Consider the following 23,701-nt stretch of genomic DNA (forward strand, 5'->3'; position numbering starts at 1 on the left):
ACAAGTAAAAAACATCAAATAAAAACTGTGTTGGTCAAGACTGACTATGACCAAAATTATCATATTTACACTTTTAAGTACATTTTGAAAGTATAATACATGTTTCTGATTCATATCTATGCCACATAGGCTGTTTTCTAAATGAGAAGTTGTTTTTTTAGGGGAAGTTGCTCTTTAAGAACTCACCCAAATGTCTTTGTAGGCCTACTCTGTATGATTCACAAGCCACAATAAGTACAACAGCCAAATATGGCCTTGTTTTGCTGTTTCACCCTTGGGGTAGGAGACCCTGTTTGCACTGTTCCAGACAAGCTATGCCTTATGTCTTCCGTGTGCAAGAGCTGTAAATATAGCTTGACATTATCTGAGAAGATCTCTGCACCAATGTTACAAGGCTGTTCATTCCAAGTGTTTGTAGAAGGACTATTATGTATTTTTTCATTCTTTTATTTTAAGAATGGAGCAAACATATTTTTCAAATCAACTCTCTTCTCCAAAGGCAACTGGAAGTGTAGCAAGCGACCCAAAACTATTTGTGGTATTTTGTTTCTTTGTGCCATAGCTGCTAATAATTTGAATGAATCTGCATCGATTTCAAAGCTTGGAAATGACTGAGGTCCATTTAAATCTGGAAAGAAAGTGCATTATCTTATGCTTTGATTTCAGGTCAAAAGACAAATGGACGCTGATTGCCCTAAACAAGTATTTTACTTATCAGATGTAATACTGTGTACTTTGGAAATGTTTCAATACGTTTTCCCTCAAAGTAGTTTAAAAAACGGAGGAATCAAATTACTGTCTTTGAATTCCAGTACTTATCATTGGTTCGCTGTTGGTTGACATGGTTGGAATGATATAATTTCCGTTCTTGTTACAAAATCTTTTATCTGTTTCAGTCTTGGCCAAGAGGTGGATTTTCTCTTGACATGCTAACTTAATGGCTTGGTGTTTTAGAGCGCATCTGTCTGTCTGTCTTTGTTTGTCTGTCTGTCTTTGTCTGTCTGTGTCTGTGTCTTTGTTTGTCTGTGTCTTTGTCTGTCTGTGTCTTTGTTTGTCTGTCTGCCTGTCTTTGTTTGTCTGTCTGTGTCTTTGTCTGTCTGTCTGTGTCTTTGTCTGTCTGTCTGTGTCTTTGTCTGTCTGTCTGTGTCTTTGTTTGTCTGTCTGTGTCTTTTGTCTGTCTGTCTGTCTGTCTGTCTGTCTGTCTGTCTGTCTGTCTGTCTGTCTGTCTGTCTGTCTGTCTGTCTGTCTGTCTGTCTGTCTGTCTGTCTGTCTGTCTGTCTGTCTGTCTGTGTCTTTTGTCTGTCTGTCTGTCTGTCTGTCTGTCTGTCTGTCTGTCTGTCTGTCTGTGTCTTTGTGTGTCTGTCTGTCTGTCTGTCTGTCTGTCTGTGTCTTTGTTTGTTTGTCTGTCTGTCTGTCTGTCTGTCTGTCTGTCTGTCTGTCTGTCTGTCTGTCTGTGTCTGTCTGTCTTTGTCTGTCTGTCTGTCTGTGTCTTTGTGTGTCTGTCTGTTTGTCTGTGTCTGTCTGTCTGTCTTTGTCTGTCTGTCTGTCTGTCTGTGTCTTTGTTTGTCTGTCTGTCTGTGTCTTTGTCTGTCTGTGTCTTTGTCTGTCTGTCTGTCTGTCTGTCTGTCTGTCTGTCTGTCTGTCTGTCTGTCTGTCTGTCTGTCTGTCTGTCTGTGTCTGTCTGTCTGTCTGTCTGTCTGTCTTTGTCTGTCTGTCTGTGTCTTTGTGTGTCTGTCTGTCTGTTTGTCTGTCTGTGTCTGTCTGTCTGTCTTTGTCTGTCTGTCTGTCTGTCTGTCTGTCTGTCTGTCTGTCTGTCTGTCTGTGTCTTTGTTTGTCTGTCTGTCTGTCTGTCTGTCTGTGTCTTTGTTTGTCTGTCTGCCTGTCTTTGTTTGTCTGTCTGTGTCTTTGTTTGTCTGTCTGTCTGTCTGTGTCTTTGTTTGTATGTCTGTCTGTGTCTTTGTTTGTCTGTCTGTCTGTCTCTCTGTCTGTCTGTCTGTCTGTGTCTTTGTTTGTCTGTCTGTCTGTCTTTGTTTGTCTGTCTGCCTGTCTTTGTTTGTCTGTGTCTTTGTTTGTCTGTCTGTGTCTTTGTTTGTCTGTCTGTGTCTTTGTTTGTCTGTCTGTCTTTGTATGTCTGTCTGTCTGTCTGTGTCTGTCTGTCTGTGTCTGTCTGTCTGTGTCTTTGTTTGTCTGTGTCTTTGTTTGTCTGTGTCTTTGTTTGTCTGTCTGTGTCTTTGTTTGTCTGTCTGTCTGTCTGTGTCTTTGTTTGTCTGTCTGTGTCTGTCTGTCTGTCTGTCTGTGTCTTTGTTTGTCTGTCTGTGTCTTTTGTTTGTCTGTCTGTCTGTCTGTCTGTCTGTCTGTCTGTCTGTCTGTCTGTCTGTCTGTCTGTCTGTCTGTGTCTTTGTGTGTCTGTCTGTCTGTCTGTCTGTCTGTGTCTTTGTTTGTTTGTCTGTTTGTCTGTCTGTGTCTGTCTGTCTGTCTGTCTGTCTGTCTGTGTCTGTCTGTCTGTCTGTCTTTGTCTGTCTGTCTGTCTGTGTCTTTGTGTGTCTGTCTGTCTGTGTGTCTGTCTGTGTCTGTCTGTCTGTCTTTGTCTGTCTGTCTGTGTCTTTGTTTGTCTGTCTGTGTCTGTGTCTTTGTCTGTCTGTGTCTTTGTCTGTCTGTCTGTCTGTCTGTCTGTCTGTCTGTCTGTCTGTCTGTGTCTGTCTGTCTGTCTGTCTGTCTGTCTTTGTCTGTCTGTCTGTGTCGTTGTGTGTCTGTCTGTCTGTTTGTCTGTCTGTGTCTGTCTGTCTGTCTTTGTCTGTCTGTCTGTCTGTCTGTCTGTGTCTTTGTTTGTCTGTCTGTCTGTCTGTGTCTTTGTTTGTCTGTCTGCCTGTCTTTGTTTGTCTGTCTGTGTCTTTGTTTGTCTGTCTGTCTGTCTGTGTCTTTGTTTGTATGTCTGTCTGTGTCTTTGTTTGTCTGTCTGTCTGTCTGTCTGTCTGTCTGTCTGTCTGTCTGTCTGTCTGTCTGTCTGTCTGTCTGTCTGTCTGTCTCTCTGTCTGTCTGTCTCTGTCTGTCTGTCTGTCTGTCTGTCTGTCTGTGTCTTTGTTTGTCTGTCTGTCTGTCTGTCTGTCTGTCTGTCTGTCTGTCTGTCTGTCTGTCTGTGTCTTTGTTTGTCTGTCTGCCTGTCTTTGTTTGTCTGTGTCTTTGTTTGTCTGTCTGTGTCTTTGTTTGTCTGTCTGTGTCTTTGTTTGTCTGTCTGTCTGTCTGTCTGTCTGTCTGTGTCTGTCTGTCTGTCTGTGTCTGTCTGTCTGTGTCTTTGTTTGTCTGTGTCTTTGTTTGTCTGTCTGTCTTTGTCTGTCTGTCTATGTGTTTGTTTGTCTGTCTGTCTGTGTCTTTGTTTGTCTGTCTGTGTCTGTCTGTGTCTGTGTCTGTCTTTGTCTGTCTGTGTCTTTGTCTGTCTGTGTCTTTGTATGTCTGTCTGTCTGTCTGTTTCTGTCTGTCTGTGTCTGTCTGTCTGTCTGTGTCTTTGTTTGTCTGTGTCTGTGTCTGTCTGTGTCTTTGTTTGTCTGTGTCTTTGTCTGTCTGTCTGTGTCTTTGTCTGTCTGTCTGTGTCTTTGTTTGTCTGTCTGTCTGTCTTTGTCTGTCTGTCTGTCTGTCTGTCTGTCTGTCTGTCTGTCTGTCTGTCTGTCTGTCTGTCTGTCTGTCTGTCTGTCTGTCTGTCTGTCTGTCTGTGTCTTTGTCTGTCTGTTTGTTGTCTGTCTGTCTGTCTGTCTGTCTGTCTGTCTGTCTGTCTGTCTGTCTGTCTGTCTGTCTGTCTGTCTGTCTGTCTGTGTCTGTCTTTGTCTGTCTGTCTGTGTCTTTGTTTGTCTGTCTGTCTGTCTGTGTCTTTGTTTGTCTGTCTGTGTCTTTTGTTTGTCTATCTGTCTGTCTGTCTGTCTGTCTGTCTGTCTGTCTGTCTGTCTGTCTGTCTGTCTGTCTGTCTGTCTGTCTGTGTCTTTGTCTGTATGTCTGTCTATCTGTCTGTGTCTTTGTTTGTTTGTCTGTCTGTGTCTTTGTTTGTCTGTCTGTCTTTGTCTGTCTGTCTGTCTTTCTGTGTCTGTCTGTCTGTGTCTGTCTGTCTGTGTCTTTGTTTGTCTGTGTCTTTGTTTGTCTGTGTCTTTGTTTGTCTGTCTGTCTTTGTCTGTCTGTCTATGTGTTTGTTTGTCTGTCTGTCTGTGTCTTTGTTTGTCTGTCTGTGTCTGTCTGTGTCTGTGTCTGTCTTTGTCTGTCTGTGTCTTTGTCTGTCTGTGTCTTTGTATGTCTGTCTGTCTGTTTCTGTCTGTCTGTGTCTGTCTGTCTGTGTCTTTGTTTGTCTGTGTCTGTGTCTGTCTGTGTCTTTGTTTGTCTGTGTCTTTGTCTGTCTGTCTGTGTCTTTGTCTGTCTGTCTGTGTCTTTGTTTGTCTGTCTGTCTGTCTGTCTGTCTGTCTGTCTGTCTGTCTGTCTGTCTGTCTGTCTGTCTGTCTGTCTGTCTGTCTTTGTCTGTCTGTCTGTCTTTGTCTGTCTGTCTGTCTGTCTGTCGGTCTGTCTGTCTGTGTCTTTGTCTGTCTGTCTGTCTGTCTGTCTGTCTGTCTGTCTGTCTGTCTGTCTGTCTGTCTGTCTGTCTGTCTGTCTGTCTGTCTGTCTGTCTGTCTGTCTGTGTCTGTCTTTGTCTGTCTGTCTGTGTCTTTGTTTGTCTGTCTGTCTGTCTGTGTCTTTGTTTGTCTGTCTGTGTCTTTTGTTTGTCTATCTGTCTGTCTGTCTGTCTGTCTGTCTGTCTGTCTGTCTGTCTGTCTGTCTGTCTGTCTGTCTGTCTGTCTGTCTGTGTCTTTGTCTGTATGTCTGTCTATCTGTCTGTGTCTTTGTTTGTTTGTCTGTCTGTCTGTCTGTGTCTTTGTTTGTCTGTCTGTGTCTGTCTGTCTGTCTGTCTGTCTGTCTGTCTGTCTGTCTGTCTGTCTGTCTGTCTGTCTGTCTGTGTCTTTGTTTGTCTGTCTGTGTCTTTTGTTTGTCTATCTGTCTGTCTGTCTGTCTGTCTGTCTGTCTGTCTGTCTGTCTGTCTGTGTCTTTGTCTGTATGTCTGTCTTTGTTTGTTTGTCTGTCTGTCTGTGTCTTTGTTTGTCTGTCTGTCTGTGTCTGTCTGTCTGTCTGTCTGTCTGTGTCTTTGTTTGTCTCTCTGTCTGTCTGTGTCTTTGTTTGTATGTCTGTCTGTGTCTTTGTTTGTCTGTCTCTCTGTCTGTCTGTTTGTCTGTCTGTGTCTTTGTTTGTCTGTCTGTCTGTCTGTCTTTGTCTGTCTGTCTGTGTCTTTGTTTGTCTGTCTGTCTGCCTGTCTTTGTTTGTCTGTCTGTGTCTTTGTTTGTCTGTCTGTGTCTTTGTTTGTCTGTCTGTGTTTTTGTTTGTCTCTGTCTGTCTGTCTGTGTCTTTGTCTGTCTATCTGTGTCTTTGTCTGTCTGTCTGTCTGTCTGTCTGTCTGTCTGTCTGTCTGTCTGTCTGTCTGTCTGTCTGTCTGTCTGTCTGTCTGTCTGTCTGTGTCTTTGTCTGTCTGTCTGTGTCTTTGTTTGTCTTTGTTTGTCTGTCTGTCTGTCTGTCTGTCTGTCTGTGTCTTTGTTTGTCTGTCTGTCTGTCTGTCTGTGTCTTTGTCTGTCTGTCTGTGTCTTTGTCTGTCTGTCTGTCTGTCTGTCTTTGTTTGTCTGTCTTTGTCTGTCTGTCTGCTTGTCTGTCTTTGTCTCTCTGTCTATCTGTCTGTGTGTGTGTGTCTCTCTCTCTGTCTGTCTGTGTGTGTCTCTCTCTTCTCACCTCTCTCTTTCTCCCCAGCAGGTCCTGGCACAGACAGATGTGTTGTCACGCGTAGGAGTCCAGAACCTTTCTCCAGCTTCTATAAGCAGCCCCACTCCTCTCCCTCCCCCCACACCTCCTCAGAGCATCTTTAATAAGACACATGCTCCGGGGCTCAGGCTCTCATTCACACCAAACGCTCCTTGGCGATCCCCCAACAGGCTGCCTGCCCCACTTCTAGCCTCGCCGAGTCTTCATGGGTTGAACTGACAGGAGTGCCACACTCTCCTCTCCTCTCCTCCCCCACACACACACACACACACACACACACACACACGCACACCACCGTTATGGCTTGTGCCCCGGGAATGTTTGGATTTGCAGCCGCAGCAGCATAATCCTCTACTGAAGGGAGTTGCGGACGCAGCAGCCCGTAGAGAGAGACCGTGAGAGACAGAGAGCGAGTGAGAGAGAGAGAGAGACCCAGTGGACAGAAGCAGCGGAAGGAGGGAAGCAGCAGGGAGGAGCAGCAACAGCAGCAGCGGCGGCAGAGTGATCCACCTGTCACAGAGTGGAAGGGGCCCCCCGCCTGATCTGTCTGCCTGCAGGGGGGACCCCGCGTGGCCGATCAGCACCAGGGACTATGCAGCTGGGACTGGTGGCTCTGGCGATGGTCTTTCTCGGATCCATGGGTCACAGCGACAGTGGCCTCAAGCTCTCAAAGGGACGGAGGCAGAGACGGAGTGAGTTACCAAATCCCTTTCTCTCTTTCACTTTCTCTCTTTCTCTGGTTTCCATGCAGCCTCTGAGAGCCACAGTGGTACATTTCTTATAAACATTTAACGGCCGCAGTAAAGATTACATGTTGTTTATTTTTCTTCATCCTCATTTGTTTTGCCAAGATGGATTATGGTAGCCTCAGTTGTCTTTGAGTGACCCTCTTTTCTTCCTCTTTTTATGATGATGCCTTTCTTGGTTTATGTTGAGCTTTTATGGGCATTAAGAATGTTTATAGTCGGGTTTTAGGCGGATTCACCCTGGGTTTTACGGCTAGAGCTTCAGCACCACAGTTCTCTCCATGTCTGCCTCTGAGGCACTGAGTGGAACAACTCTCTGACACTTCAGCTCATGGCTGTTGGACCGTGTTGCGTTGTTTGGTTTTCAAGCAGTTTTATAAACACTTTTCTGACCTCATGCACACACAAAGACAGAGCTTACTCTCAGCCTCAGTGTCTGCCCTCAGAGCGGGGTGAATCTCAGTGCAAGGCATTACCACTGGTTTTAATATAATGCCTTTTCCCTTTAGAGGATACCAGCCTCTGCCCCCCCTACACCCCCACCTCAGAAAAACATCCAAGCAGTCAGGAGAGGTCAGAATGTTATTGAGCTTGGCTTTGGTAAATAGAGCTTGGCTTCGGCATGGCTATAGATGTCCAGAGGATAGGCTAGAGGCTAATCAGATGGGTCTTGCTTGAATTTTTCTGTCTTTTCATTACACAATAAATCTGTATTTCTGATGCCCAAAGTGTGTTTTACCATACCTTACGAGTGAGCAATGACCTATGAATCATGTGTCAATTATCATGTAAGAGCGTTTTATCCCAGGTGAACAGTGTTCCCCCTTGAATTTTGAAGCGATTTTTCAAGTTTATTTTCTGTTTTTTTTTTTTTAAATATACTAGAGCGCCCTTTATAGAGACTGACACACAAAGTGAGATTGACACGGCATGGAACCTTCAGTTGGTTTAACCCACAGACTATGTTACCCACTGCTGTTGGCTGGCAGGTAGATAATCATGTGGTTGAAGTGTATGATTTAGGGTAACTCATCTTGTAGGAGTTAGGTTCAGGGAAACAGGTGCTCCAAATTTGCCACTCGCAACAGCCTTTATATGTTAGGTCCGAAGCTGTTTATAGATTAGAAATGAGAAATTGACATATCTGCATTGAATTTACAGAACATATTTTCATCACATCATCTCTGTATGTTCTGTGCTCATCTGTATGTTCTGTGCTCATCTCGTCCTGGTTCGACAACACCTCATCCAGAGTAGTTATATGGCTACTCACGCTCTAGTACGTGACCTCTATCAGCAGGGTCAAAAAACTGTCCCAACATACATGGCATTCCATTCCCAGACAATAGTATCACAACCTGAAAACACCCCCCTCACCTTTTGGTTAACTATTACACAGTGTGATTATTATTTTTATCATTATTAAAGTGTTAAGATTCTGGCTGTGTAATGGCTACTTTGGGTGCATCCCCATGCGAGGTTACCATGACTCAGGCATGGCGTATTTGATTTGCGGGGGGAACATTTTTAAAGCTTTTACCATCCCAACTTATCTCTGGGAGACAGGGATGGCAGATTGATTGCAGTGTGTATGTGTATATTTAGATGCTGATACCACATAGGCCTATAAATCAACCGGGATGACCGCCATTTTGGCACCAAATGGCCCCTAGAAACAGGATGTGCATATTGACACGCTTTCTGAGCAATCCTTTAAATGACTGGCTGCAGCAGAGCAGAGTGTCTGAGTTCTAGCCTTTTTGGAAGATGAGGGAATAGGGATATGAAGATATGAAGTATGATCATGGGCTTATATGTGGATGAGAGCCAAATGCAGATGGGGTGCTTTGAGACAGAGTTTTGTGGCTCAGTAAAATTCTTAGATTGTTATATTCTGCTTCGTGGGCGGATAGTTAAAACACCAAAACATGTTCGGCTCTGTATAGAAGTGTTGGGAAGAAACGTAACGCATTTGTGCGCATTTCGCTTTTTGGCGTGCACGTTCGTGTAATTGGCGAGATCCCGATGGCTGAGTCACTTTTAGTTGACCCCAGGGGGGCCCCTGCTGCGTGATGTCATGGCATGATGTGGAATCGATCATAGCGGGATGTCAGTCCCAAACACCCGGGCTTCTCCAACTAAAATCTGTTTAGGATCTCCGGCGAGCAGTTTCAAGTAAACAGTGAGAAAACTGTTCAAACAAAGATGTTTGGCATGGCCCCTGGTTAGATTAGCTGCAACATGAACTACTGCCAGGTTTATGGCTATGTGGTGCAAAAATAGACAAGGGCCATGTCCTCACTGATACTGCCAGTGTTGAATCTAGTGTTTGTAGCCAACAGATAAACACTTCTCTTTATTCACTTTGTGGTAACTGGACCTTATATGCTGGTTTTTAATGACTGTTCTCTTTCTCCCTCTCCTTCTCTCTTTCCCCTCATCTTTCCACAGTTAGCACTGAGGGGCCACCATCTTGCTCAAATGGCTGTGAGCGATGTTCCGAATACAATGGCTGTATAAAATGTAAGCCCAAACTCTTCATTCTCCTGGAGCGCAACGACATCCGCCAGATAGGCGTGTGCCTCGCCTCGTGCCCACAGGGATACTTCGGCATGCGGACTCCCGATACCAACAGATGCATTCGTGAGTTTGGATTCTTGGACTTTGTTGTTAGTTTTTTAAATGCATTGTGTCATAAGTAGGGCGAGGAGTTTTTCGTGACTATGATGTGAACTGACCAGGGAAGTCACAGTAAGAAGGTTTCCTATATTTGTATTGACATTTTTTCTGTGTTGGACAAAACAAACCATATTCAAGATATTCCACAGTACCACATGCATATCATCACAATGTGTCACCATAATGGTAAACACACAATGGGCACTAATGTGGTCCAGTGGTAAGTGAGGTGTAATTTCCACTTTGAACTGCTGTGCCATGTGTGGAAGGAGCTGTCTTCGCTACATGACCACAGCCACAGCAATGACATGCAACACAACAACACACTCATAAAGACCAGCATCTGTCAAGCTGGAGAATGGCCTTGAACTGAGACAGGGCCTTGAACTGATGGCAGGAGAATTATTGTTCTGTTGCAGTAATGTTCAGACAGTTTAAAGGTAGACTAAGCGGTATGGCATAGATGCAGAAAGTACACAGCAAAGTGGGGCAATTTCTGCAACAACTAAGAGCGTTGAATAGTGAGGCTCAACCTCCTCTGTTTTGGTGCCCTGGCTACCACGCTGTGAACAGTGTGAAGCGAACCCGTGCACATGCGCACATACTGTGTGTGACTGTGTGAGAGCGAAGTCTTGCATCTCACTCATCTCAATATCTGTGGTGCTGCTCGTGGTAACGTCATTTTGCCGAGTCTAGTGTCAAAATTGACTACAAAGTGTAATCATAAAGTCAGTCTCGTTCAATACAGAGATTTGGAAGACGATTAAGGAAAAAAATGTAAGTCATGGAGTTAAGGCGTATTTCCCATTGTAAATTTGGTTTGACTTTTGGATATCCCTATCAGTAAATTACACAATATACACTACCGGTCAAAAGTTTTAGAACATCTACTCACTCAAAGGTTTTTCTTTATTTTTACTATTTTCTACAGTGTAGAATAATAGTGAAGACATCAAAACTATGAAATAACACATATGGAATCATGCATTAGCCACAAATGTGTTAAACAAATCAAAATATATTTTATATTTGAGATTCTTCAAATTGCCACCCTTTTCCTTGATGCCAGCTTTGCACACTCTTGGCATTCTCTCGACCAGCTTCACCTGGAATGATTTTATTGAAGGAGTTCCCACATATGCTGAGTACTTGTTGGCTGCCTTTCCTTCACTCTGCGTTCCGACTCATCCCAAACCATCTCAATTTGGTTGAGGTCGGGGGATTGTGGAGGCCAGGTCATCTGATGCAGCACTGCATCATTCTCCTTCTTGGTAAAATAGCTCTTACACAGCCTGGAGGTGTGTTGGGTCATTGTCCTGTTGAACATTAATGATAGTCCCACTAAGCCCAAACCAGATGGGATGGCATATTGCTGTAGAATGCCTTGAATTCTAAATAAGTCACAGACAGTGTCACCAACAAAGCACCCACACACCATAACACCTCCTCCTCCATGCCTTACATTAGGAAATACACATGCAGAGATCATCTGTTCACCCACACCTCGTCTCACAAAGACACGGCAGTTGGAACCAAACATTTCCAATTTGGCCTCCAGACCAAAGGACAGATTTCCACCGGTCTAATGTCCATTGCTCGTGTTTCTTGGCCCAAGCAAGTCTCGTCTTCTTATTGGTGTCCTTTAGTAGTGGTTTATTTGCAGCAATTCAACCATGAAGGCCTGATTCACACAGTCTCCTCTGAACAGTTGATGTTGAGATGTGTCTGTTACTTCAACTCTGTGAAGTATTTATTTGGGCTGCAATTTCTGAGGCTGGTAACTCTAATGAACTTATCCTCTGCAGCAGAGGTATCTCTGGGTTTTCCATTCCTGTGGCGGTCCTCATGAGAGCCAGTTTCATCATAGCGCTTGATGGTTTTTGAGACTGCACGTGAAGAAACGTTCAAAGTTCTTGAAATGTTCCGTATTGATTGACCTTCATGTCTTAAAGTAATGATGAGCTGTCGTTTCATTTTTTTACCAAATAGGGCTATCTTCTGTATACCCCCTCCCAACACAACTGATTGTGTCAAACGCATTAAGAAGGAAAGAAATTCCACAAATTAAGGCACACCTGTTATTTGAAATGCATTACAGGTGATTAACTCATGAAGCTGGTTGAGAGAATGCCAAGAGTGTGCAAAGCTGTTAGCCACCCTTTGCCTTGATATTTGAAGGATCTCAAATATAAAATATATTTTGCTTTGTTTAACACAGTTTTGGTTGCTACATGATTCCATATGTGTTATTTGATAGTTTTGATGGCTTCACTATTATTCTACAATGTTCTTAAAAGTTTGACCGGTAGTGTACATGGGACAATATTTGAACATTTCAATAGCTCCAAATGTCAATAACTTAAAAACCATTAAACTGATTATAAATTGTAGAAATTCATATTGAAAGCAATTAATGAGAACTTAAACATGACATTTACATTGTGTAATTTATTGATGATCCCTAATTAGCCCTCAAACCACTTTTTCAACGGTCGCACACCAGCCGGCTGAAGCTAATTGGCGAAAAAAGTTGGCTAGCACTAGCTAGCTTAGGCTAATTCCAGACACAATACCTGGTTAGACTGTTTCAAGTTATCTAGAAGAGTGAGTGACTGTAACTGTGTACTGTTTTGGCAGAGTAAATGTACTAACACTTCCCACATGCAAACCACACCCACAAGACAACTCTCATTTGGATTCAGTCTAGGCAGCTGCATTTCTTAATGAGCAAGCAAAAATACAGAGAACAAATCAGTAGGTCCATCCCTCCTTTATTAAGGGGTGTGGGTTGAAATAGGGTGGAATAGGGTTGGTATACATGTTAATGTTTACAAAACTCCTCCATGTTGGTTCTGGTGGCGCGTATACCTTTTTTCTGAACCAGGGGTACCAAGGGCCCGGCTCGTGGTCTGTTTTCTCTTACTTGTGGGTGGAAAACAGGAATGGAAGAAGCTCAAAAGAAAAAAATTCAAATGCACTGTTGTTTGTCTGTTTTTTCAAGGATGTATTTTTTTCCTTTTTTTTTGTCTCGCGAGCCAGGGGTTCATGCCAGTTCACAGTCCCTATTCATTGAGTTTTACCATTTATGTATCAAAACATTCATCTTTTAAAAGTAAATTTATATTTTCTGGACACAACTGAATTATTCATTTGGCAAGTTCCCTTGTGAATCATACATCTAAACTTGCCTCTTCAAAGGTAAATTATATCTACTTCTTATTTTTTAGGAAAGTACGCATGATGATAGGTAATTAGAGAGCAAGGCAGCTTGTAGTCATTATATTTTGTTACAGGAAGAACACGCAGGTTGTTTTGGTGTATGCAAGTTGTTTTGTTAGATAGGTTGTTGCAAAATCATCTAATAGCAGATGTCTGTAATGTTTCATTTTTTTCTATTACAAACAAACTTCCTAACAGGTAAACTCATGAGTCATAAGGTACATGTCTTTTGAAAAAAGTCATGTTCATTAGTCACCAAACTGAAGAAATCTGACTGAAAATGGGAGGGAATAACTGTCCAAATAAGAAACACCCATTTTAGTTTTCTTTTGGAGGGTAAATTTCATGGTATCCAATTGTTAGTAGTTACTATCTTGTCTCATCGCTACAACTCCCGTACGGGCTCGGGAGAGACTAAGGTTGAAAGCCATGCGTCCTCTGAAACACAACCCAACCAGGCTGCACTGCTTCTTAACACAGTGCGCATCCAACCCGGAAGCCAGCCGCACCAATGTGTCAGAGGAAGCACTGTGCACCTGGCGACCTGGTTAGTGTGCACTGCGCCCAGCCCGCCACAGGAGTCGCTGGTGCGCAAGGATATCCCTATCGGCCAAGCCCTCCCTAACCCAGACGATGCTAGGCCAATTGTGCATCGCCCCACGGACCTCCCGGTTGGCCTGTTGCGACAGAGCCTGGGCGCGAACCCAGAGTCTCTGGTGGCACAGCGCCACCCTATACCACTGCGCCACCCAGGAGGCCCCCATTTTAGTTTTCTGATGCAAAACATTTTAAAATGTGAACATGACCAAGATTTGATAGTAGTCTCGAAACAGAGGTGTCCTGTGGTTCTCCATATTACAGTACCAGTCAAAAGTTTGGACACACCTACTCATTCCAGGGTTTTTCTTTATTTTAACTATCTTCTACATTGTAGAATAATAGTGAAAACATCAAAACTATGAAATAACACACATGGAATCATGTTGTAAACAAACAAAAGTGTTAAACAAATCAAAATATATTTTATATTTGAGAACCTTCAAAGTAGCCACCCTTGAATTGATGACAGCTTCGCACACTCTTGGCATTCTATAAACCAGCTTCATGAGGTAGTCACCTGGAATACATTTCAATTAACAGGTATGCCTTGTTAAAAGTGAATTTGGGGATATTCTTTCCTTCTTAATGCATTTGAGCCAATCAGTTGTGTTGTGACAAGGTAGGGGGGTATACAGAAGATAGCCCTATTTGGTAAAAGACCAAGTCCATATTCTGGCAAGAACAGTTCAAATAAGCAAAGAGAAACAACAGTATATCATTACTTTAAGACATGAAGGTCAGTCAATACGGAACATTTCCAGAACTTTGAACGTTTCTTCACGTGCAGTTGCAAAAACCATCAAGCGCTGTGATGAAACTGGCTCTCATGAGGGCTGCCACAGGAAAGGAAGACCCAGAGTAACCTCTGCAGCAGAGGATAAGTTCATTAGAGATACCAGCCTCAGATTGCAGCCCAAATAAATACTTCACAGAGTTCAAGTAACAGATACATCCGAACATCAACTGTTCAGAGGAGACTGTGTGAATCGGGCCTTCATGGTCGAATTGCTGCAAAGAAACCACTACTAACGGACACCATTGGAAAGAAAATACTTGCTTGGGCCAAGAAGCAATGGACGAGCAATGGACATTAGACCGGAGATAATCTGTTCTTTGGTCTGATGAGTCCAAATTTGAGATATTTGTTTCCATCTGCCGTGTCTTTGTGAGACACAGAGTAGGTGAACGAATGATCTCTGCATGTGTGGTTCCCACCGTGAAGCATGGAGGAGGTGTGATGGTTTGGGGGTGCTTTGCTGGTGACACTGTTGGTTTATTTAGAATTCAAGGCACACTTAACTAGCTTGGCTACCACAGCATTCTGCAGCAATATGCCATCCTATCTGGTTTGCGCTTAGTGGGACTATCATTTGTTTTTCAACAGGACAATGACCCAACACACCTCCAAGTTGTGTAAGGGCTATTTGACTAAGAAGGAGAGTGATGGAGTGCTGCATCAGATGACCTGGCCTCTACTTTGAAGAATCTCAACTATAAAATATGTTTTGATTTGTTTGATACTTTTTTGCTTACTATATGATTCCATATGTGTTATTTCATAGTTTTGATGTCTTCACTATTATTATACAATGTAGAAAATAGTAAAATAAAGAAAAACCCTGGAATGAGTAGGTATGTCCAAACTTTTGACTGGTACTGTACATACTGAGGCATAAGAAGCACTTATTGCTTTCTTTTGAACAGTGTTTGCCTCCTCTTTAACCCTAGTATTTTATAGACCTGATATTGAGAGGAAGATGAGATAGCAGTTACTATCTTGCCTCCGCAGCAGGGAAGCTTATTGTCAATCAGCAAAAGAAGTTTCAGGTTGGAATAAGTGGGGCTGGTATGTGTGATACTCCTCATTCCAGCAACATGGGCCGAAATAGTGGCCTGTTCAATAAAACAATAGTTATTACCCCACATTGCGTTGTTTATACATGTAGCTACCTGAAATCACAAAACAAGATGCATAATGAGGATCTACCTGAACATATTGGCCTCAGTGTAACTTTGTAATATAGTGCAACATTGAGCGTACTCTGCTTCAAGACATGTATTTGCAATAGCCTGACAAACATTTGTATATGTACTGTATGTGAACATTAACACAGGGCAATAACCTCCGAGCATGTATGTCTGCTAGGTACTCAGGAAGCAGGTTTGGGAAAATAGTCAAATTTGGAATAAAACAACAAACGTTCTGGCTCACTCAAATTCCCACATTTTTGTTAATGTTTTACTGTCACTTAAAATTAACTTAACCTTAGTCGTTATTGTTTCAATGTTGTCCACTGAATCCCGAAAGGCCGCTGTGCATGCTGGTTAGTCTCCTCCACCTCCTTCTCAAGCCTCTCCGTGGCTAACCTGCTGTTATTATCCAGTCAGCCCCATCCATTTAGGACATATCAAAATCCCCAAGATGTCTTGTTAGCCACATTTGTTTTACTTTTACAAATGTAGACCTAATGTATTTTCTCCAAACATCACTAAAGTCAAATTTAGCTGTCAAGAGCCTAAAGTAATAATTGAGGTTAGGGCATTAAAATCCCAACGAGGATTCTTCCCTTTAGCTCGTTTCGAACTCCTGGCAAGACTCCAGCCGACTAGACATTCTTTACTTTAGTTGTTTATGGGAAAGGTGTCTAGTGTTTTGTGACTGGATATTCCAATCCAGAGATGTAAGGATTACATCTGTGACCTTCGCTTAGCGTGCCTCTGTTTCTACACTCTGATTTTGGCAGAGAAAATGTTATTATTTCAGAATAAGATAATGATGGTAATGAAAAAGGTGGGCTAGGAGAAGGGTTGGGATGAGAAAGGGTTGCTCTTGGTAGTCCTCTAAGGTGTCTGTTTTTCATTCTCCCGGGCCCATAATTACCCTCAATTTAAAGTAGTTGTTTGTTTGACTGGAGAAGCTGAGTTTAACGAGGCAAAGGTGCGTGGAGACCTCTGGAAATCCACTGACGTGCTCTCTACTCTTGGCCAGTACCCGGCCACCCGGTTTCCAAAAAATATAGCCGTGGTATGCATATGCTTTTCAGACATTGGTGTTATTCATGCAGAATCCCCCCAAAGAGTCTCTCCCCATTGTTTTATCACTAATAAATCTCTCATAGGAGATATAAATCAGGCTACATTCTTGTCCTCCCCCAAGGAGAAGAGGATCCTTTCGTGCAGCAGAAAGGCTTCACATTTTTAAACATACTTTGCTGTTTTTGTATAGTAATACTGCATTATTCTGTATTAACACGGAAGCTTGAAGCCAGAACAATGAACAGTGATGTGTTATGCTGTCAGTTAATGCAACGTGTACATGTATACTATGTTAACACAATGAATATGAACTCAACTAAGTGCGCTTTAATTTTCTCATTCTCTCCTCTCTTTGACTCTCCCCCCCCCCTTTCCTTTCAGAATGTAAAATAGAGAATTGTGAGGAGTGTTTCAATCGAAATTTTTGCACAAAATGTAAGGAGGGCTTATATTCACACAGAGGGCGATGCTACCCCAGCTGCCCTGAAGGCCTCAGCACCACCAATGGGACCATGGAGTGTGTAGGTGAGTGACCTCTGACCTCTCTTCCTTTCACAGCTTCACTCACAGCTGACACTGAACTGGATTATGAACTATGCGTTTAAGGGCATGTTGCCTTTTGGCACATATTAGCTTTTGAATAAGATGGCTAAAATGTTAGTTCACAATTTCAATGGCTCAGAGAATATTACTGTAAGTCCCACACTACCCATACCTTGAGTATTAAGCATATTTTACTCATTTTCTATTTTTATTTAACTAGGCAAGTCAGTTAAGAACAAATTCTTATTTTCAATGACGGCCTAGGAACAGTGGATTAACTGCCTTGTTCAGATTTGTACCTTGTCAGCTCGGGGATTTGAACTTGCAACCTTTCGGTTACTAGCCCAACACTCTAACCACTAGGCTACCCTGTGTTGACAGCCTGTCACAAAGTCTTAAATGTTTCTCAGGTGCATATTTGACCCCATAATGTACCCCGTTCACCCTAACCCATCACATATACTGGGAAACGGCAGAACGTGTAGGCTCGTTCAGGGCGCATTCACAGCCATATAAGGAGACAATGGAAAACATCGCCTCAAAAATTTTGCTCATTTCCTGTTTGAAGTTTCATCTCGGTTTCGCCTGTAGCATCAGTTCTGTGGCACTCACAGATAATATCTTTGCAGTTTTGGAAACGTCAGAGTGTTTTCTTTCCAAAGCTGTCAATTATATGCATAGTCGAGCATCTTTTTGTGGCAAAATATCTTGTTTAAAATGGGAACGTTTTTTATCCATAAATTAAAAGAGCGCCCCCTATATCCAAGAAGTTAACCAGCACTTCCAGAGATGCAACCTCTCTTATCGTCCCTCAGTGCCTGGGCTTACCTCCACTGTACCCGCACCCCACCATACCCCTGTCTGCACATTATGCCCTGAATCTATTCTACCACACCCAGAAATCTGCTCCTTTTATTCTCTGTGCCCAATGCACTAGATGACCAGTTTTGATAGCCTTTAGCTGTACCCTCATCCTACTCCTCCTCTGTTCCTTGGGTGATGTGGAGGTTAACCCGGGCTTTCCATGTCCCCAGTCACTCTCATTTGTTGACATCTGTAATTGAAAAGCCTTGGTTTCATGCATGTCAACATCAGATGCCTCCTCTCTAAGTTCGTTTTACTCACTGCTTTAGCACACTCCGCCAAACCTGATGTCCTTGCCGTGTCTGAATCCTGGCTTAGGAAGGCCACCAAAAATTCTGAGATTTCCATACCCAACTACAACATTTTCCATCAAGATAGAACTGCCAAAGGAGGAGTTGCAATCTACTGCAGAGATGGCCTGCAAAGTTCTGTCATACTTTCCAGGTCTATGCCCAAACAGTTTGAACTTTAATTTTAAAAACAAATCTCTCCAGAAATAAGTCTCTCACTGTTGCCGCCAGTTATTAAACCCCCTCAGCTCCCAGCTGTGCCCTGGACACCATATGTGAATTCATTGCCCCTGTCGTGTATTTGGCTATGCCGGATTAAGTAATATGACATGCTATTCTATAAAATATTTTCTCCGTAATTACTATTAGCTGATTGAGCTAATCATGTAAATGTAATTAACTAGAGAGTCGGGCACCACAAAATAATATTTATAGAGCTGTTATCTTCCGAATAAACTCTTAAAGACCTTGTAATATTTTACATCAATAGTAGTCAACATTAATCGTCACCTTAATTCAGTCTCATCTGAAAGTTGAACCCTGGCTAACAAGTTGAATCAGCAATACAAAAGTGGGTTTAATTGTTTATTTACTAAGTACCTAACTAATCACACAGAATTACACATATACATATTTAAACCTTAACTTGATTACAAATTACATCATAAAGGAAAACGTCCCTAGCGGGCGGAACAGATATGACCGCTGGTTACACAAAAGAAAAGGGCTGGGCTTGAGTGAAAGAGCAGGAAGACTGAGGGACATAGAGAGAAGCTGTGCTATCGTAAATACAGTATCTTATGCATTCTAAATTACCGCCCATTTGGAAAAGGAAAATGCAATAATTATTTACTCTGAGCTGCGCTTCGGTAGGTTGGTGGTAGATGGAAGGCCGTGTTGCCAAATCGAGTCCTTTGAAGAATGTCTCTGCTTGTCAATTGGATACGTTGTAATAATGTTGTTGGGTGATAGATGGGATACTCTGTCTGTTCCTTCCTAACCCTCGTTGCATCTGCTGTTGCTAACTCAACGGCTAGGAGGTATCAGTTCTGTAGTGAATAAGAGTTCAAAGTTCATACCATTCGCAACCAAAGCTCACGCTGATGTTGGCTTCGTTCTGTAGATATTATCTGAACCATTCTGACATAGTCTTACATCCTCGGAACAGGAAGTTATATTGTCGTCAAGGGCTTATATAGGAAGGGAGAGGAGGGCGCGTTTGAAATAGCCCATGTCCCTTCACAGGGGCGGGCCACTGATTGAGCAGCACTATCTTATGAAAATCCAAATCTCACATTTTAGAAGCTAAAATCACATTTCATCCCATCACAAATAATTTCATATTCAAACATTTAAATTGAACAACAATTCCATGTGAATCCGATAACTCTGATGTGTTTGTGATGTGATTGGCCACTGTAGAGTTTATGTCATCTTATCATTGATGAGAATGTCTCAGATGACAACCGAACTGACATCATATTCATTAAGTACCACCGCATATGTTCAATTGTTCGGATTACCAGAATACAGTTCATTTCACCCCACCTACTGATGTTCCCAGAATCTCTATGTTAACCAAGGTTTTTGCAAATGTAACATCAGTAGGGTAGAGAGAGGAAAAAGGGGGGAAGAAGTATTTATGACGGTCATAAACCTAACCCCCAGGCCAATGTCATGACACCCCTCATTTATCTTCAGAGTACGTTCTGTTAGGTGACCTAAACTGGGATATGCTTAACACCCCGGCAGTCCTACAATCTAAGCTAGATGCCCTCAATCTCACACAAATCATCAAGTAACCCACCAGGTACAACCCTAAATCCGTAAACATGGGTACCATCCTAGATATCATCCTGACCAACATGCCCTCCAAATACACCTCTGCTGTTTTCAATCAGGATCTCAGCGATCACTGCCTCATTGCCTGCATCTGCTATGGGTCCGCGGTCAAACGACCAACCCTCATCACTGTCAAACGCTCCCTAAAACACTTCTGCGAGCAGGCCTTTCTAATCGACCTGGCCTGGGTATCCTGGAAGGATATTGACCTGATCCCGTCAGTCGAGGATGTCTGGTCATTCTTTAAAAGTAATTACCTCACCATCTTAAATAAGAATGCCCATTTCAAAAAATGTAGAACAAAGAACAGATATAGCCCTTGGTTCACTCCAGACCTGACTGCCCTTGACCAGCACAAAAACATCCTGTGGCAGAATGCAATTGCATCGAATAGTCCCCGCGATATGCAACAGTTCAGGGAAGTCAGGAACCAATACACGCAGTCAGCTAGCTTTTTCAAACAGATATTTGCATCCTGTAGCTCTGACTCCAAAAAGTTTTGGGACACTGTAAAGTCCATGGAGAACAAGAGCACCTCCTCCCAGCTGCCCACTGCTCTGAGGCTAGGTAACACGGTCACCACCGATAAATCCATGATAATCGAAAATCTCGATAATAATTTCTCTACGGCTGGCCATGCTTTCCTCCTGGCTACGCCAACCCCAGCCAACAGCTCTGCCCCCCCAGATGTTCTGAAAGAGCTGCAAAACCTGGACCCATACAAATCAGCTGTGCTGGACAATCTGGACCTCTCTTTCTAAAAGTATCCGCCGCCATTGTTGCAACCCCTATTACCAGTCTGTTCAACCTCTCTTTCGTATCATCCGAGATTCCTAAAGATTGGAAAGCTGCCGCGGTCATCCCCCTCTTCAAAGGGAGAGACACTCTAGACCCAAACTGTTATAGACCTATATCCATCCTGCCCTGCCTCTCTAAAGTCTTCAAAAGCCAAGTTAATAAACAGATCACTGACCATTTCGAATCCCACCGTACCTTCTCCGCTGTGCAATCCGGTTTCTGAGCTGATCACGGGTGCACCTCAGCCACGCTCAAGGTACTAAATTATATCATAACCACCATCGATTAAAAAAACAGTACTGTGCAGCCATCTTCATCAACCTGACCAAGGCTTTCAACTCTGTCAATCACAGTATTCTCATCGGCAGACTCAATAGCCTTGGTTTCTCAAATGACTGCCTCGCCTTGTTCACCAACTACTTTGCAGATAGAGTTCAGTGTGTCAAATCGGAAGACCTGTTGTCCAGGCCTCTGGCAGTCTCTATGGGGGTGCCACAGGATTCAATTCTCAGGCCGACTCTTTTCTCTGTATATATCAATGATGACGCTCGTGATTACCTGATCCACCTCTACGCAGACGACACCATTCTGTATACATCTGGCCCTTCTTTAGACACTGTGTTAACTAACCTCCAAACGAGCTTCAATGCCATACAACTCTCCTTCCGTGGCCTCCAACTGCTCTACAACTCTCCTTCCGTGGCCTCCGCCCGCCCGACTAGCATCACATCCCTGGACGGTTCTGACCTAGAATATGTGGATAACTACAAATACCTAGGTGTCTGGCTAGACTGTAAACTCTCCTTCCAGACTCATATTAAACATCTCCAATCCAAAATCAAATCTAGAATGGGCTTTCTATTTCACAACAAAGCCTCCTTCACTCATGCCGCCAAACTTACCCGAGTAAAAATAGCTTCCAATACTCTACTCATCAAACTGGATGCAGTCTATCACAGTGCCATCCATTTTGTTACCAAAGCCCCTTATACCACCCACCACTGCGACCTGTATGCTCTAGTCGGCTGGCCCTCGCTACATATTCGTCACCAGACCCACTGGCTCCAGGTCATCTATAAGTCTATGCTAGGTAAAGCTCTGCCTTATCTCAGCTCACTGGTCACGATAACAACACCCAACCGTAGCATACGCTCCAGCAGGTATATATCTCACTGGTCATCCCCAAAGCCAACAGCTCCTTTGGCCTCCTTTCCTTCCAGTTCTCTGCTGCCAGTGACTGGAACGAATTGCAAAAATCGCTGAAGCTGGAGACTTATTTTTCCCTCACTAACTATAAACATCAGCTATCTGAGCAGCTAACCGATCGCTGCAGCTGTACATAGTACATCTGTAAATAGCCCACCCAATCTACCTACCTCATCCCCATATTGTTTTTATTTACTTTCTGCTCTTTGCACACCAGTATCTCTACTTGCACATCATCATCTGCTCATCTATCACTCCAGTGTTAATCTGCTAAATTGTAATTACTTCGCTACTATGGCCTATTTATTGCCGACCTCCTCACGCCATTTGCACACATTGTATATAGACTTTATTTTTTTCTATTGTGTTATTGACTGTACGCTTGTTTATTCCATGTGTAACTCTGTGTTGTTGTTTGTGTCGCACTGCTTTGCTCTATCTTGGCCAGGTCGCAGTTGTAAATGAGAACTTGTTCTCAACTAGCTTACCTGGTTAAATAAAGGTGAAATAAAATAAATAAAAAAGCTCAACAGCATGTCACTAGTGATAAAACAGTTGAGGTCTCTAGATAAACTGGACAGACTTGGTAACATAGAGGCTTTGGGCAAGACAAGGCCAAATTAGTGATGTCTGATTTGGGTGAGATAAGTTCCTCTTCATTATTTTCTCACTGTGAATATTTTCTCACTTTAAGACCTGTTAGACTCTAAAGCTTACTGGGTTTCACTTGGGGTTTGTTGCATATGATCTGTGTGTGCATGTAAAACTGTATTTAACTTCTGTCCTCTTTTCTATCCCACCTGTAGAATGTGAACTGGGTGAATGGAGCCCATGGGGTCCCTGTATGAAGAAGAACAAGACGTGTGGCTTTAAGAAAGGCACACAGACCAGAATGCAAGAGCTTCTTCATGCCTCCAGCACTGACACAGTCTCTGCGTCATCCCCCCGGCCATGTGCTCCACAGACTGAGAGACAGAAGTGCACAGTGCAGAAGACACCATGTGGAAAAGGAGGTGAGGACTAACACATACCTACAGTAGGAGAGTGGCAACGAGAGGAAATAGAGTGAAACAGATCATTAATATATGGATGGATAAAAGACAGGAATGAGACAGTAGATGAAAGATGACAAAACACCACAACTACAAAGTCAATAATATTGTGATTAGCACCTTTTCTGATGAAGTCATAAACTCCCTGCTCTAACCCCATGTATGACCATGACCTGGAACGTCAGAAGTGTTGGTTCAGTAAGGACACTGAGCCTCTGACTGGGAACCATGTAAACAAACACTCCTAAAGAGCCAAACAGGCAAGGTAGATGGGAGGGTGCCATGCAGTGCACTGTGTTGGACAATGATAAGAGCTGGAGTTGGACTATTTGTTTTGAAGCTCAACGAGGTGTGAGGTTTACATGGCTCTGACATGTTTGCTCTAGCTCTTATCATTCATCTGCCATCTTGTTTCAGAGCTGGCTAATGTTGCTAAGCTAAAAATCTTCCCGGTGACACTCAATTTGATAACAGCTTAATCATGCTCTAATTAGTACTACTCCGTTGTTGTTCTTTGGCCCATAACACTTTTCTAGTAGTAGTTGGTTTTATAAGATGGAGTTTATTCAAGTAGTCGAGAAACCAAAAGGCCTTTCCTTTTGTCAGTAAGTGTTTTTATTGTATTCATTTTGTATTTTGTATTATTTTGGTACATTTTTTCCCCAATTTTGATCTTGTCTCATTGCTGCAACTTCCCAATGGGCTCGGGAGAGGCAAAGGTGAAGTCATGCGTCCTCCGGAACATGACCTGCCTAACCGTGCTCCTAAACACCGCCAGCTTAGCCCGGAAGCCAGCAGCACCAATATGTCAGAGGAAACACCGTTCAACTGGCGACCGGGGTCAGCCTGCAGGCACCCGGCCCTCCACAAGGAGTCGATAGTGTGTGATGAGTCAAGTAAAACCCCCCCCCGGCCAAATCCTTCCCTAACTCGGACGACGCTGGGCTAATTGTGTGCTGTCCTATGGGACTCCCAGCCACAGCCAGTTGTGGCACAGACCGGGAATGAACCC

At 43.2% G+C, this 23,701-nt stretch overlaps 1 protein-coding gene across 2 annotated transcripts in view; it reads left to right on the top strand.

Moving 5' to 3' along the window:
- The window catches only part of LOC112223070 (R-spondin-1-like), a 42,885-nt gene that overhangs the window by 11,895 nt on the left and 7,289 nt on the right, over positions 1-23,701 (top strand). The window contains exons 3-6 of one of the 2 annotated variants that reach the window (XM_042304507.1): positions 5,803-6,506; positions 9,012-9,203; positions 16,476-16,619; positions 22,444-22,650. In XM_042304507.1, coding sequence (XP_042160441.1) covers positions 6,407-6,506; positions 9,012-9,203; positions 16,476-16,619; positions 22,444-22,650 — 643 coding nt within the window. In that variant the 5' untranslated portion in view covers positions 5,803-6,406. The remainder of the gene's footprint in view (positions 1-5,802; positions 6,507-9,011; positions 9,204-16,475; positions 16,620-22,443; positions 22,651-23,701) is intronic. The other variant, XM_024386025.2, reaches the window with a different exon arrangement.

This window comes from Oncorhynchus tshawytscha, linkage group LG23 (assembly GCF_018296145.1).
Source record: "Oncorhynchus tshawytscha isolate Ot180627B linkage group LG23, Otsh_v2.0, whole genome shotgun sequence".
Lineage (NCBI taxonomy): Eukaryota > Metazoa > Chordata > Actinopteri > Salmoniformes > Salmonidae > Oncorhynchus > Oncorhynchus tshawytscha.